Here is a 17,221-nt window from a genome sequence, read left to right as displayed (position 1 = left end):
AATTCAGCAGAGAATCCATCAGGTCCTGGATTTTTGTTTTTGGGGAGACTCTTGATTGCTGCTTCAGTTTCATTTTGTGTTATAGATCTATTCAGGTGATTAATTTCCTCTTGGTTCAGTTTTGGATGATCATATGTATCTAGAAATCTGTCCATTTCTTTAAAATTTTCAAATTTATTTGAATTTAGGTTCTCAAAGTAATCTCTGATGATTTCCTGGACTTCCATGGAGTTTGTTGTTATCTTCCCTTTTGCATTCCTGATTCTACTAATTTGGGTTTTTTCTCTCCTCATTTTAGTCAGGTTTGCCAGGGGTCTATCGATCTTGTTTATTTTTTCAAAGAACCAACTTTTTGTTTCGTTAATTCTTTGTATGGTTTTTTTGGTTTCTATTTCGTTGATTTCAGCTCTTATTTTTATTATTTCTGTCCTTCTATTTGTTTTGGGATTTGCTTGTTCTTGTTTTTCTAGGAGTTTGAGATGTATCATTAGGTCATTGATTTGGGATCTTTCAGTCTTTTTAATATATGCACTCATGGCTATAAACTTTCCTCTCAGGACTGCCTGAGCTGTGTCCCATAGGTTCCGGTAGGTTGTGTTTTCATTTTCATTGACTTCCAGGAACTTTTTAATTTCCTCTTTTCTTTCATTGATGACCCATTCTTCATTAAGTAATGAGTTATTTAGTTTCCAGCTGTTTGCATATTTTTTGTCTTTACTTTTGTTGTTGAGTTCTACTTTTACTGCATTGTGATCAGATAATATGCACGGTATAATTTCTATTTTCTTATGTTTGCTTTGTGCCCTAGGATATGATCTATTTTGAAGAAGGTTCCATGGGCTGCTGAGAAGAATGTATATTGTTTAGAGGCTGGATGAAATGTTCTGTAGACATCAACTAGGTCCATTTGATCTATTGCATATTTTAGATCTTGGATTTCTTTATTGATTTTTTTGTTTGGATGACCTATCTATTGATGATAATGGAGTGTTAAAGTCTCCCACACCCACTGTGTTGGCGTTTATATATGCTTTTAGGTCTTTCAGGGTATGTTTGATAAAATTGGTGCGTTGGCATTGGGTGCATACAAGTTGATAATTATTTTTTCCTTTTGGTCTATTTCCCCTTTTATTAGTATGGAATGTCCTTCTTTGTCTCGTTTGATCAATGTAGGTTTGAAGTCTACTTTGTCAGAGATAAATATTGCTACTCCTGCCTGCTTTGGGGGCCATTGGCTTGGTAAATCTTCTTCCAGCCTTTTATCCTTAGCCTATGCTTATTTCTGTCGGTGAGAATGGTCTCCTGTAAGCAACAAATTGTTGGATCTTCCTTTTTAATCAGTTTCGTGAAGCGGTGCCTTTTGATGGGTGAATTAAGGCCATTAACATTAAGTGTTAGTACTGATAGGTATGTGGTGATTCCTGTCATTTAGTTTTCTTAGTTGTTTGAAGGTTTGATTGTGTGTACCTAAGTTGAAGTTACTCTCTACTGTCTTGCTTTTCTTTTTCCTGTGGTTTGGTGCTGCCTGTCTTTTCATGGTTCAGTTGGGTTTCACTTTCTGTGTGCAGAATCCCTTGAAGAATCCTTTGTAGTGGTGGCTTTGTGGTCACATATTGTTTTAGTTTCTGCTTATCATGGAAGACTTTTATTGCTCCATCTATTTTGAATGATAGTTTTGCTGGGTAGAGTATCCTGGGGTTGAAGTTATTTTCATTCAGTGCCCAGAAGATCTCACCCCACGCTCTTCTTGCTTTTAATGTTTCTGTTGAGAAGTCTGCTGTGATTTTGATGGGTTTACCTTTGTATGTTACTTGTTTTTTCTCTCTTACAGCCTTCAATATTCTTTCCCTAGTTTCTGAACTTGTTGTTTTAATGATGATATTTTGTGAGGTAGTTCTATTTTGATCTGGTCTGTTTGGTGTCCTGGAGGCCTCTTGCATCTCTATGGGTATATCTTTCTCTAGATTTGGGAAATTTTCCATTATTATTTTGTTGACTATATTACGCATTCCCTTCGCTTGCACCTCTTCTCCTTCTTCAATGCCCATGATTCTCAAGTTTGGTCTTTTGATGGAGTCAGTGAGTTCTTGCATTTTCTTTTCACAGGTCTTGAGTTGTTTAATTAATAGTTCTTTGGTTTTTCCTTTAATTACCATTTCATCTTCAAGTTCTGAGATTCTGTCTTCTGTTTGTTCTGTTCTGCTGGATTGGCCTTCCGTTTTGTTTTGCAGTTCTGTTTCGTTCTTTTTTCTGAGGTTTTCATATCCTGGCTGTTCTCCTCTTTAATGTTGTCTATTTTTGTCCTGAGTTCATTTATCTGTTTATGCATCATGCTCTCTCTTTCACTTTGGTGCTTATACAGTGCTTCTATGGTTTCCTTTATTTCTTCTTTTGTTTTTTCAAATTCTCTTATTTTTGTTGTCTTGGAATTTCTTGAGTGTCTCCTGTACATTTTGGTTGACCCTATCCAATATCATCTCTATAAAATTCTCATTGAGTACCTGTAGTATGTCTTCTATTAAGTTATTCTTGTGGGCTTCTTGGGTCCTTTGGCATAGTTTGTCTTCATCTTGTTGGAGTCTGGATCTGAGTACCTGTTTTCTTCATTCCCCTCTGGTTCCTGTACTAATTTTTTGCTGTGGGGAAACTGGTTTCCCTGTTTTTTCTGTCTTCCCGTCATTGTCTTTGGTGTTGTTACTGTCCCTTTACTGTGTGCAATTAAGTATTTTCTATCTTGTAATAATAACAATGGTAATATTTAGAATGGAAGGGTGTGCTGAGATGGAAAGCAAGAATTAAAGAAATGGGAAAAACAAATACACAGACTGGAGGGAGAAAACAGAACAAGGTGCCAGACAAGAAGATTTCAAAGGTATAAACAGGAAGCTTTAGTGTACTAATCGACAGTAAGCTGAACAGACATTAGAGAGATGAAGAGAGGATTGAAAATCAAAAATAAAAAAAATAAAAGTAAGAATAAAAATAAAAAAATAAGTGAAAGAAAAATCTATTCAAAAAATGTATTAAAATAAAATGAAAAAATAGAAAATTTTAAAAAACCAAAAAACCTCCAAGTTCAAATGCAGTGAAGTCTCATTCTCCAATCCTGGAGATGGTGCCTCAGATGTTGTACTGTAGTTGTCTCATCAAAGGGGACTCATAAAGTACAACACAACTACACACACCCACACAAGAAAAACCCCACCAAGTGTCCCAAGTTCAAATGCAACACAGTTCCAGTAAGTTTTTCAGCTTGCAGGTGTAGTTCAGTTGTTCTCTCATCAAATAGGGAGACAAAGAAAAAAAAAGAGTCTGGAGGCAGTTCTGAGAATGGTATCTGCAACTGTGGCTTGCCTGCCTGCTACTGTCAGTCTGCTGTTGCTGGAGGCATTATTTATGCAGATCTCTGGGGTGAGCTTAGCACTCACCTGGCCCTGCAGGCTTTGTTTGCTCAGATTTCTCCTGTGCGTGAGCTCTGCTACAAGCTTTCCCCTTTCCAAGCACTGGGAAAGGTGACAGTGCACCCACGTTCTCATGCCTGTGTTTTTATTTACAGTTCATGTGGGAGGTGGGTCTTCCCCGCTCTCCTGTGCAGTTCTCCTCCCACCTCCGCTTTCACAAGCTTTCCTGCTCCTGATTACTGGGTGGTGCTGCTGCTCCTGCCAGCCGCCATGTTTGTTTACAGCTCACGTGGGAAGTGGGTCTTCCCTCCTCTCCTGTGGAGTTTTCCACCCTCCGCCACTCTCACAAGCTTTCCCGCTCCTGGTTGCTTGGTGTGTGCCCCCGCTCCCGCCAGAGGCTCTCCAGCCTGCCCGGCTTGTTTACTTACAGTCCCAGGAAGGATTCCCTTCCCCCAATATTTGGTGCTCAGTGCACCCCACCCTCTTTCCTGCGTGTCTTATTTGTTCTTATTGCTTATTACTCAGTTTCTCTTATTTTCCCCGGGTGGAGGTCAGTCTGTCCAGGGGACTATGCTGCTCGGGCCCAGGCTTGTCTGTGGGAGTACCGCGGTACCGCGAAGCTCACCTGGTTCGCATCTTCCCAAGCCTTCTGGGCGCCAGCGACTGGCAGCCCGGGATCCCTCCTGGTTTCTCCGTTTAACGTGAAGTGGAGATTCTCTGCGCTGTCTGGAGGTGTGGAGGGGTCAAAGTTACGCCTTTTCTTAGTGATTATGACTGCAAAATGTGTCTCCAGCGTCTCTCCAAGATTTCACTTTAGGAGGCTTACTTTCTGCTTCCTCCCTCTAGCTACCATCTTGGAATCACTCATTGATTCTTTGTATGGTTTTGTTGTTGTTGTTGTTGTTGTTTCTATTTCACTGATTTCAGCTCTGATTTTTATTATTTTTGTCCTTCCGTTTGTTTTGGGATTTGCTTGTTCTTGTTTTTCTTGGAGTGTGAGATGTAGCATTAGGTCATTGATTTGAGATCTTTCTGTCCTTTTAGTATGTACAGTCATGGCTATAATCTTTCCTCTCAGGATTGCCTTTTCTGTGTCTCATAGGTTCCGGTCGGTTATGTTTTCATTTTCATTAAATTCCAGGAACTTTTAATTTCCTCTTTTATTTCACCAATGGCCCATTGATCATTGCGCAATGTGTTGTTCATCTTCCAACTGTTAGCATGTTTTTTTACTGTTGTTTTTGTTGTTTAGTTCTAGTTTTAATGCATTGTGGTCAGATAGAATGCATGGTATTATTTCTGTTTTCTTATATTTGCTAACTCTTGCTTTGTACTCTAAGATATGATCAATTTTGGAGAAGTTTCCATGGGCTGCTGAGAAGAATGTACATTGTGCAGTGGTTGGATGAAATATTCTATAGACATTGGCTAGGTCCAATTGATATATGGTGTGATTTAGGTCTAGGATTTCTTTATTGATTTTTTGTTTGGATAATGTATCTTTTGGTGATGGGGGATATTAAAGTCTCCCACTATCACTGTGTTAGAGTTTATGTATATTTTTAGGTCCATCAGAGTATGTTTGATAAAATTGGGTGTATTGAAATTGGGTGCATATAGGTTGATAATTGTTATTTCCTTTTAGTCTATTTCCCTTTTTATTAGTATGGAGTGTTGTTCTTTATCTTTTTTGATTAATGTAGGTTTGAAGTCTACTTTGTCTGAGGTAAGTATTGCTACTCTTACTCTTCAACAGTAATTTAAATTAAGGAAGTACATTCACATTTTAGGTTTTAGTCACTCTTGATCAATACTGTAGAGTGTCCAGCTTGCATGTCTAGTTAGGTGAACCATACCCTTCTTGAGTCCTTATATGTCAAGGCATGTTTGTTGCACTATTTAAAAACAAGTGCCACGAGGTGTCCCAGTGAAACCTCCACTTCAAAGATATAGCACTTTCCCTACATTCACTGTATAACAGCAACCCTAGTTCTTCATGTTAATTGTGGCTCATTTCTCCCTTTCATGATAACTTTTATTTGCTGGTACAGTATGGAGAGTAGCTAAGCATGACCAGATGGTAATCATACAATGGAAAGATTACCACTTATCCTGTTGCAACTATTCCCCCTACTCCAGGGAAAATATGGCCTTTAACTTAACAGAGGTTAAGTTAGTGGGTGTGTGAAGTATAAATTCCACATGTAAGATCTTTTTTTGTAGGGAGTGATTTTAGTAAGGGCCAATTCTGTTTCCAAGCCTTGCTTCCCATGCCCTTATGTTCTAACTATTGAGGACACATAGCCTGTGTGAGTTACTGTTATCTACATAGACTGCTTCCCATAGAATGGGGCCCTAGATAAATAGGGCTGTCCCCAAACTGATGCTATGGCTGAAATTTAACAAGTCATTTAATTTTCTTCTATCACACTTGCTGATTCTGAGTGATGTGGAAACTGGTAAGAATAATACATCCATAGATGGACCAGGGATACATTATGTTCCTTCTTTACTATGAAACAGGCCCCTTTCCTGAGGTAGGTTGTGTGCCTGTACTCCTGCACACCTATATCTTGTTTATAATATTTAAGAACTGGAAAAAATTCATATGTTCTTCAACTGTGGTATGTGTATGCTATGGAAAACTGCTTAACAATAAAAAGAAATGAACCATCAATACATACAACTATTCAGTTTCATCTCCAGGGGATTATGCTGAGCAAAAAAGCCAATCCAAGAAGGTTAACACTTCGGATTCTATTTAGATTCACATTTTAAGTGACAAATACTTTAGAAATGATGAATGTACTCAAAGGCTAGGTATCAGAAAAGAGAGATGATCAAATTGCTTTGTATCTTCACTATGGTAAGGGATATGCAAAACTACATGTGATAAAATTGTGCAGAACTTAATATACACATGCACAGGTACAAGTGAAACGGAACTGAATAAGATTTGTAGACTGTAGCAATGTCATTATCGTGGTTGCCATATTATGCTAGAATTTTAAAACACGTTACTATTGGGGGGAAATGGTCAGAGTTTACACAGAATCTGTTTATTACTCAACTGCATGTCAATCTACAATTATCTTAATTAAAATTTTAGTTAAAAAATATACTTAAGAAAATTAATTTTGAACAGGTGCCTCTAATCCCAGCTACTTGGGAGGCAGAGATAGGAGGATCACAGCTTGATATCAGTCCAGGCAATAAAAAATTAGTGAAACTTTATCTCAAAGAACAACCCAGGCATGGTGTTTCATGCCTTTAATCCCAGCTACATGAGAGGCAGAGGTGGAAGGATCGCAGTCTGAGGCCACTTCTGTGCAAAAAGTGTGTGATCCTATCTGAAAAATAGCTAAAGCAAAAAGGGTGGGGTGGAGCTCAAGTGGTAGAGCGTCTGCCTAGCAAGCACAAGGCCCTGACTTCAAACCCCAGTACCACAAAAAAAAGAAAGAAAAAGAAAATGAGTTGTGAAGACAATGTTAGAAGAAATTAGTCTCTCTCTCTCTCTCTCTCTCTGTCTATATATATATATATACACACACACATATATGATGTATCCATCTATGTATCTGGTAATGTACCAGTGTCCGAGATATTTTTAAAGGTCCTGTAATTCAAATTCAATAATAAAAAGATAAGCAGTCCAACTTGAGAATGAACAAAAGATTTAAGTCCTCTCCAGCAGAGATAAACGATGGGCAATAAAGATATAAAAAAGTGTGCAATTCCATCAGACATCAGGAAAATGCAAATTTAAGCTATAATAAAAGACTACGACCCACCCGCCACACAATCTAAATTTATAGTCTAAAAATTACCACCAGTTGGTAAGGCTCCTGGAGCCTTTGGAAATCTCACAGATTGTTAGTAAGAATACAAGATGTTCTGTTCTCATGTAAGATGATACAACCAGATTATGAAAGCATCTACTATTTGTTTTTTCAAATAAAAGCAAATATAGATCCACCCTATAATCAATCAGTTGCACTCCAACAAATTTATTGTAAAGAAAGAAATTATATGTTTACAAAATAATTGTACAAGTATGCTGATAGCAACTTCATTGAAAACAACCAGACACCCAACAACCAAAAATTAATGGGCTCTAATATATTCTTACTATGAAATATTGCTCAGCAATAAAAAAGAATTAGCAACTGTAAAATAATTTCATAAATTAATCTCAAAAACATGTTGAGTAAAAAAAGCTTTTTAACAAAAGAATACAATACTGTGTAGTACCATTTATATGAATTTCCATGGTAGGCGAGTGTATGATGAAATAAATCTATGGTGAATGGGGTGTTGTAGGAATTCATTGGGCCAAGGGCATAAGTGAATTTTCTTGAATGAGGGTAATATTTATCTTGACAGTGTGCAGGGTTTTAGTAAGTGTATGCACTGTCATTTGTCAAAACTCAACAAACAGTTAATATTTATGCATTTTGTGCTGGCAGAGTGACTCAGTTGGTAAGAGCACCTGCCCAACAAGCATGAGACCCGGAGTTCAAACCCCAGTGCCACCAAAAAAAATTGTGCATTTCATTGTATATAAATTTACCTCAAATAATAACTATAAGTAAATATTAACATATGTATCACTTTATTTGGCCTTTTTTAATGCCAAAGGTAGCATACTAGTTAATCATTAAGGTTTTATTGTTTCTAAGCCCTAAATCTATCCTCTGTACTCTGCCCTTGGATAGTGTGGCTGCATTGCTGCATTTCCAGCCAGTCATAATGTAATATTCTTTCATGAGGACACTTAGATGGACTGCAAGGCTCAGAGGGAAAGAGGGACTTAGGCTTTCCTGTTGATGTGCTGTCTGTCGCTTCATTTTGGAAACAGCACTTTTTTTTCCCCTCATAGAGGAAGCCAGGTGTAGTTTGCACATTGTCCATCACTTTTCAAAATCAGTTTCATCACATCTTCTCAAATATTAGCACTAGGCTACTGGGGCTCTTTCTCAGAGGTCTGGGTCCCAGTCTCAAATGTCCCCTCCTTCAACCTCAGACACAAAGTTGTGGAACTGACTTCTGCCCACTCCTGCGGTGTGGGTGTCAGCAATACAATCTCTCTCCTCTGAAGTTTATCATTTTGGTTTTTGGTTTATCGGAGTTTGAACTCAGGGCCTCATGCTTTCTAGGCAGGTGCTATACCACTTTAGCTGCACACCCCTAACTCTTCTTTGCTTTTAGTTATTTTTTAGGTTAGAGTCTCATATTTTTGCCTGGGGCCAGCCTCAGATCACAATTCTCCTACCTGCTACCTGCCACATAGTTGGGATCATAGGAATGCAACACCACATTGACTTATCGGTTAAGATGAGATCTTGCTAACTTTTTGCCCTGGCTGGCCTGAAACTTTAATCATCCCTATATCCACTGGGTTACAGGCATGAGCCACCACATCCTGCATTGTTTATTTTAATGATTTCAGCCTCTTTCCTTCTCTTAGTCCTAGATCTAACAGCTGCTACCTGCTATTGCCTCCTATAAAATAAAATACTTAAGAATTCTTTTATCTTTTCAATTACTGGATGTGGTTTCTGTTTTCTGGCTGTATCTTGAATAGATGCATACCACTTTATTCTGTAGAAGTTCATGCCATAGTTTTGTCAGTCTGCTTTATATGAGCAATTAATTCCAATATGTTATAATAAACTTATATTTTCTTCATATTATTCAAGCTCTATATTCAAATCCGTTCTTGGAAGTAGGACTGCTGAATCAAACAGTAATTGCATGCTAAGGTTTGAATGTTTGATGCCTTCTTAACTGATGCTGAAATTTAATTGACATTGCAACGGTATTAAGAGGGGACCTTTAAAAGGTAGTTAGGCCATAAGGGCTCTGCCCTGATGTTATGAGAAGATGGGTTTGACCCCCTACTCTGCCTTTCACCCTTCACCATGTGAGGACTCAGTATTCAAGGCACCATCTTAGAATCAGAATCACCAAAGCTACCAGTCTCATGGTATTGGAATTGCCAGCCTCCATAACTATGAGAAAATAAATTTCATTACAAATTAATCAGATTATAGCAGCAGAAAATAAATTAAGAAAAAAAAAGCATGAATACTTTTGTTAGATATTGCCTGAATCTCCACTGAAGTTGTGTCGTTTCTCATCCCACAAGGACTGTGTTAAAATGCCTATTTTGTGTAGCTTTGCAAATAGATATGTTGCTCAGGTTTTGATTTTGCCAATATATCTCTGAAAGATATCTCTGTAGTTTTAATTTTATCTATTTCACTGCATGACATTGAGAATCTTTTCATGTTTATATTGATTTTGTGCATTGTCTGAATTTTAAGTACAATTCAATTGTGGATGATGGGAGCATATATTTTATACTTCAGTCATTGTTATCTCCAGGCATTCAGAATTTATTTGACACCAGATAAGTCTCATTCTTCAAATCATATGTTTTCCCACTTGGACTTCACTTTCGTTTCTAACATTTGCTTTTTCTGTTTTATTTTCTTTTAAACATAGCTTATTTCTTATTGGTACTTTTAGGTAAAATATCATCTGCGTCTTATTAGAGTACAGAGGACCATCTGGTGGCCAGAGAAGACAGACTGGAAAGGAACTTTTCTTTTTCCTTCTCGTCCTGCTAAAGGACCCAGCAGTCCAAGTCATCCTGATGGAGGAAGTCCTGGTTAGCAAATCCTTAAACATATGTATTTTATTACCATAGTTGCATGTGCACATATATACACCTTTTATTTATATTTAAATATTTGTATTTATTTAATAGATGAGAAAATGTTTGTTCTTAATTTGTGGTGATTTTTTAATTAAATTATATTCTACCAAAACTACTTTTCAACTTACACGTTTGGCAGACTTACTGTGGATGTGTATAAAATGCTTTGTCCACTTTCAATTCTCACATCACTATATCTTTTGATTTTTATTAACATGCATTAATTATTTATAATGGACTATAGTGTAATATGTGAATACATGCTTACAGTATGCACTGATTAAATCTAGTCTCCTCTCCCCTTCCCACATCTTATAATTACTCTTCCACATACAGGTTGACTTTGTTTAAACTTCCATATTTCCACATATGAAAGAGAACATATGGTATTTCTCTTTCTGTGTCTGGCTTATTTCATTTAACAGAATGTCCATTTTGCCACAAATAACAGGACTTAATTCCTTTTTGACTTCTGGTTTTTTTTTTTTTTTTTTTTTTTGGTGGTACTGGGGTTTGAACTCAGGGTTTTGTGCTTACTAAGCAGGTAATCTAACACTTGAGCCATGCCCCCAGCCTTTTTTGTTTTAATCACTTTTACAATAGGGTCTTGCATTTTTCTGGCCAAGTAACCCTGTATGTGACTCTCCATTTACACTTTCTGTGTAGCTGGGATATCAAGTGTGCATCACCATGTCCAGCTTTTATTGGTTGAGTTGACCTTGAACCTGGTCCTCCTGATCTCTGCCTCCCAAGTAGCTAGGTTTACAGGCATGAGCCACCATGCCTGACTAATTCTTCTTTAGGGCTGAATAATGTTCTTTTGTGCATATATACCTCATTTTCTTTATTCAGTCATTTGTTGATGGGCACCTAGGTAGATTCTATACCTTAGCTATTGTGAATAGTACCACAAAAAACGTGGGCATGCAAGTATCTCTTCACTATGCTAATTTCATTTCCTTTGGATACCCAGAAGTGAAGTAGCTAGATTTTGTGATAGATCTGTTCAGGTTTTTGAAGAACCTTCATTTTGAGGAATCTCCATATTGTTTTCCATAATGGTGGTACTAATTTACAAATTCAGTGCAATCTTTATCAAAATATATATAGTTGTAGTATAGTGGTTTAATTTCCAAATACATATGCTTCAGTTTGTTTAACAGGCATTGCTGGCCTGTTCATGTCTATACATAATTCTATTGAGTTTATGAAAATGTTTTCTAATTGTAATTGTAATTAATTCAAAATTTTATTTGTGTGTTATATGAAAAACCATTATGTGCAATTATGTTTAGCAAATTTTAATTGAAGAGAAAAGCCTTGCCCATTCTAGCATTAGCAACTTTTGGAAGCAATAGAACTAGTAGGAAAATAGAAGAACTTATTAGACAATCATTTAAAATAATCTTTATGAAATCTGGAAGCACTTAATGCTGAAATGAGCATTTAACCCGAATCTACAGGAATATGTGTGAATTAGCTTGATGGAGTTGGTGGGGACAGATTATTCCATGAAGTAGGAGTAAAATCATGGTCACATGCCAGGCAAGGATGTCACATGGTTTTTTGTTTGCTATTTTTTCATAGCTAGAAAATATATATGAGAGGCTGTTAGCAATGAGGCTAGAAGATGAACAGGTCATTAGGGTCCTGTTTTGCAAAGTAAAGAAATGTGCAATTTCTTTTGGAAGTTGTAGGAAACAGAGGCATAGACATATTTATTGAGAATAGGAAGAATGATATGTGTGGTAGTGAATGCACAGCTCTATGGCAGATGGCACTCATTGTTGAGCACTAGGTAAGTTTTTGTATCTGATCACAAAATTTTAGTTTTACATTATTGCTGAGCAAATGACTTATAAATGATTTATGTAATCAAGCAAGATAGCTCAGAGAATGACTTTTTTTTCAAACACTAGAATGTTACTTATAAGTTCACTTTTGGGCTTTGAGTGACATATTTCTTAAGGCAACATACCCTTAGACTCCCTTAATGTCTGTCACACTAATTTTGGGGGTAATGTTAGACAAGGAAGAGAAGGTGAAGGACTGAGTGCTAGGGAACATAAAGTTAAAGAGAAGTAAGCAAAATAAAAGGAGTCTAAAGTCTAAGAAGGCATGTCTGGGAAGGAAGTGGAAAATCAAAGAAGGAATGGGAAAGTATGCATAATCTTTAAAAATGAACCTCTTTCCCATCTTAACACTTAAAAATAAACAGAGCAGAGTTTCAAATAATACAACTTTATTTTAAAATCCATATTCATTCATGAGTTCCATGTATATTCTAGATACATTATTGATTCTAATTCTTAAAGGTTTCCAATTTCTGATTTGATCCATGTCGTACTTTATTGAACCGATATCTTTAATTTCTTATTACTGTATCATTATTTTTTGACATTTTGTAGTCTCTGCTTCTGGGGTTTCACTTTTTTAAAATCATTTCCAAGTGATCCTCTCTGCCATACTATATCCACGTTGTTTTAATAAGTAGCAATTGCATTTAACAAGCCTACCACTTTAGTTAATACTTTAATTTTCAAAGATGTGAATCAGATTCACTAAAGAAATAACACTTTTTTTATCTTTTGAGACAAAGTCTCACTAGGTAGCCCAGTCTGGCCTCAAAATGGTGAATGTCCTGCCTCAGCCTCTTTGGTGCTGATAGTATAGGCTTGTGCCACCAATCTAGCTTAAGAAATGTCCCTTATTTTTATTTCAAATCTATCATAAGTTGTCAGAGTAATTATGTCCAACAGATCTTCATATAAAAGGTTCCAAGCTGTAATTTACTTGACTTGCCTTCTTGGTGTATCTGAGCTGTTCCTTAGTGATTTACTTGACACCAGTTGATTTATCATGCAGGGTACATCAAAGAAGGGTTCCTTGCTGTGCAGCATGCCTTAGATAAGGCCATCATGCTGCATCATGAGAGCAGTACTGGACAAAAGCTATTTGATGGTATTAGCATCTTTATACAGAGATTTCCACATCCAGCTTATCTTCATGATGGATTACTTTGGATCTCTAGTGGTTTCTTCCCTTTGATATTCATCCTCATGTTCTCTCCAATTGTACTTTCCATGATGCGATCCATTGTATGGGAAAAGGAAAAAAGATTGAAGGTAATCCCACTTACTTTCTTACACTTTCTCTTTAAAAAAATTTGCTTGGCAATCTGGAGTTTGAGCTCAGAGCCTTGCATTTGCTAACAGATGCTAGGCTACCTCTTGAGCCATGTCCCCAGTACTTTTTGCTTTAGATATTTTTCAAATAAGGTCTCACATTAATTCCCAGGCCTGGCTGGACTGTGATCCTCCTATTTACTCTTCCCATGTGGCTGGAATGACAGGCACACACCACCACACCCAGCTCTTACTGGTTGAAATGGGTGGTCTCACTAACTTTCTGCGAGGGATGGCCTTAATCATGATTCTCCCGATTTCCACCTCCCAGGTGTTTAGGGTTACAGGCATGAGCTGCCACGCCTGACATATTGTCATAGACACTTTTCTCTAATATTCCTGCAAGTAGATTATAATAGAAAAGAGGGATTCATCTTAATGCTTTAAATTTTAATTTATAATGTTTTTCATTTTGGTAAAAATACCAGGTGTAATATTGAAAGAAAAGGTCTCTGAACTCAGGAGATAAATAAATAAAGTATAAATATATAAATATAAATTATATATAAAATAAATATAAAAATATTTTTATGCCAATACTGCCCTTACTGCGTAAATTTGATCAACACACCTGACTTTCTGAGCCTTGATTTTTCTTACTGATTTTTTGTTTTGTTTTGGATAGGACTAAGGTTTGAACTTAGCATAATGCTTGCAGAATAGTCATTCTTCCACTTGAGAGTCAGTACTCCAGTTCATTTTGGAGATGGGGTCTCATGAACTGTTTGCCCAGGCTGGCCTCAAACTGCAGTCATCCCCTCTCAGACTCCTAAGTAGCTAGAATTACAGGTGTGAGCCACCAGTGGCTGGCTGATTTTTCTTAATCTTAGAATGGAGACAATATTAGACATTTATATAGCTAAATTTTTTTTTTGGTACTGGGGTATACCATAGAGAAACTTACATCGATGTATTTCATTCCATTTCTCTCTTTTTTTAGCAGTACTGGGGATTGAATTTATGCTTGCTAGGCAGGCATTCTACCACTTGAGCCACTCCACCAGCCCAATACTGGGATTTAAACTCAGTGTCTTGTGATTGCTAGGCAAGCACTTTACCTCTGGAGACATGCACAAAGCCTTAATGTAGCTTTTTATATGAATAAACTTAGAAAAACTTATGTAAAATCACTTTGAATTACAGATAAGTGTAATGTTGGTTTGTGTTGATTTTCCACTAGGAATACCAGCTCATAATTGGACTTAGAAACTGGATCATCTGGGCTGGATATTTCTTCACATTCTTCCCTTTATATATCATTATTATATCTTTGATATGTGTATTATTCTTTGTTAAGGCAAGTATCCATCTAGTGCTGTCCCATAGAAATATAATGAACCACATATGTAACATTAAATTTTTAGTAGCCACTAAAAATTCAAAAAGTAAAAAAGAAACAGGCAAAATTATTTAAGTAATCTATTTAAGTTAACTCAATATTTATATTATTTTAACATGTAACCATTTTAAAAATTAATGATGTATTTTATATTCTTTTTTTTTACTAAATCTTCAAAGTCTAGTACATTTTTAATGTCTACTGCATATCTCAATTCCGACACTGTGTGTTGTTAGAAATATTTGATCTGTATTTGACAGAGCTTTGTTTTTTATTTAAATTCAAATAATTTTAAAAATAAAGCTCAAAATTCAGTTCTTGGGTCATGTTAGCTACAATTCAAGCTACATGTGCCTAATGGTTACTATATTAAACAGCTTACCTCCAGTGGATTGTAGCCTTCTACACTATCCTGTGAGAAGAAAGCATACTCATGCTGTGGGCTCAGTGGTCTCAGGTTGGCAGTAGAATAAAAACACAATAGTGTTTATTGACTCTGCCATGGAAACTCATTATGCTGAGTATCTTAGCAAGACTTACACCCTTTCTGTAAGAAATAAATTATTTAAGTTCCTGTTTCATTGAGTTTCAGTAACTGAGGAGGTAATATGTTTTATTAGGCCATAATTTTCTCCCTCTTTTCTTGTGTTTATGTAATGTTAGCTATGCATCACCTTATCTGATGTCATAATTGTTTTATTGCAGATTTTCAAAGAACCAATCTTGCGCTATAGTGACTGTAGTTTTCTCTTTGTCTTTCTTATGTGTTATGCCGTCGCTTCAATATTCTTTGCCTTTATGGTTAGCACATTTTTCAATAAAGGTAAGTCTGAGCATCTGCTGTGACTTAATTTCTATTTTAATTTGCCAAAATATATGTGGAGCTCCTTCTAGCTACACAGAAGCCTTGACTTAATTCTAACATAGAAGAAGAATTGTACACGAAATGAGTTAACAGGAATAGAGAGAGCATTGAAAATTAATACTGCCCAATGTAAATACAAAAAGAAGATAGAAAATTATGACAAGTTAGAACTAAACAGTGCTTCCTGCAGAAGTTGGTTTTAAATCTCTTATGAGAGTAAGTCAAGGGATGGCAGAACTCATTCATTCGTTTATTCAGCACATCCTTTGGGCACTTACCATGTGGCAAGACTCTGTATTGTATATAACAGCAAATTAGAATTGGTTCCTAAGGCTAGGTATGATGGTATATGCCTGTAATTCTAGCTACTCTAGATAAAAGGAGTAAGGGATCTCTCTACTCTAGGGGAAATAGGAGGATCACAGTTTGAGGCCAGCCCAGGCAAAAGTAAACAAGCCAGGTATGATGGTCCACACATGTAATCCCAACCACTTGGGAGGCAAAAGTAGGAGGATTGTGGTCCAAAGCCATCTTGGGCAAAGGGCAAGACCCCATCTGAAAAACAAACTAAAAGCAAAAGGACTGGGGGGTGTGGCTCAAATGGTAGACCACTTGAATAGCAAGCACAAGGCCCTAAGTTCAATACCCAGTACCACAAAAAAAAAAGAATAAATAAATTAATGCCTTATGAAATTTTATATGGCCAAGTAAACCCAGATTGGTCTAATTAGACATTTTGTAGACATATGTTAGATAACTCACAGGAAAGCAAGGAAAGAGAAACAAACTAAAGTCAGAGGAATAAAAAAATTTATCTGATGGCAAATTTAAACTCAATATATCAGTAATTACTTTCTTTATGAACATTTTCAGATTTTATTTTCTGTATATAATAAATAATTAATATATTAATTATACAAAGGGGTTTTACTATGGTATTTCCATATATGAATATATTGCACTTTGATCAGATTAACCCTCTGTATTGCTCCTTCTTTCCCCATCTCATTTTAGTGGGTTTCACTACACCATCATATATAGATGTAATGTCCTTTGATATCATTGACTTCATCATTTTTTCCCTCTCTCTCCTCCCACTCATGCCCCAACAAGGAGTCTGACATACAATTTCATTCTTCTTTATGGCTAATTCTTTATGGGTGAATAATATTCCATTGTGTCAATATACCACATTTTCTCTATCGATTCATCTGTTGATGGGCACCTAGGCTGATTCCGTAGCTTGGCTGTTGTGAATAGTGCCACAATAAAAATGGGTTGCAGGTGTCTCTGTTGTATGCTGCCTTTGATTCCTTTGGGTACTTGCCCAGGAGTGGCATACCTGGATCCTATGGTAGTTCTATTTTAGTTTCTTAAGGAGCCTCCATGCTGACATCCATAATGGCTTCCCTGATTTACATTCCCACCGATAGCATATAAGGGCTCTTTTTTTCCCCATATCCTTACCAACATTGTTTATTTTGTTTTCTGAATGGTAACCATTCAGTGTAGTTTTGATGGAATCTCAGTGTAGTTTTGATTTGCATTTCCCCAATGGCTAAAGAGATTGAACATTTTTAATATATTTATTGAACACTATATTTTGTTTGAAAAGTGTCTGTTGCATAGGAATAAGCCTAATCACAGATGTTAAAGCTCTCTACAATGAAAACTATGAAACACTGAAGGAAGAAGTTAAGAAACTAGAAG

At 36.5% G+C, this 17,221-nt stretch overlaps 1 protein-coding gene across 1 annotated transcript in view; it reads left to right on the top strand.

The window, feature by feature from the left end:
* Positions 1 to 17,221, top strand: part of LOC141418504 (phospholipid-transporting ATPase ABCA3-like) — a 38,696-nt gene that overhangs the window by 20,400 nt on the left and 1,075 nt on the right. Inside the window, exons 4-7 of the mRNA XM_074059287.1 lie at positions 9,933 to 10,074; positions 12,988 to 13,247; positions 14,488 to 14,604; positions 15,352 to 15,469. Of these exons, the coding sequence (XP_073915388.1) occupies positions 9,933 to 10,074; positions 12,988 to 13,247; positions 14,488 to 14,604; positions 15,352 to 15,469 (637 nt within the window). The remainder of the gene's footprint in view (positions 1 to 9,932; positions 10,075 to 12,987; positions 13,248 to 14,487; positions 14,605 to 15,351; positions 15,470 to 17,221) is intronic.

This window comes from Castor canadensis, chromosome 17, assembly GCF_047511655.1.
Source record: "Castor canadensis chromosome 17, mCasCan1.hap1v2, whole genome shotgun sequence".
Classification (NCBI taxonomy): Eukaryota; Metazoa; Chordata; class Mammalia; order Rodentia; family Castoridae; genus Castor; species Castor canadensis.
The sequence above is the reverse complement of the archived record's forward strand: the minus strand, read 5'-3'. Positions and strand labels throughout refer to the sequence as shown.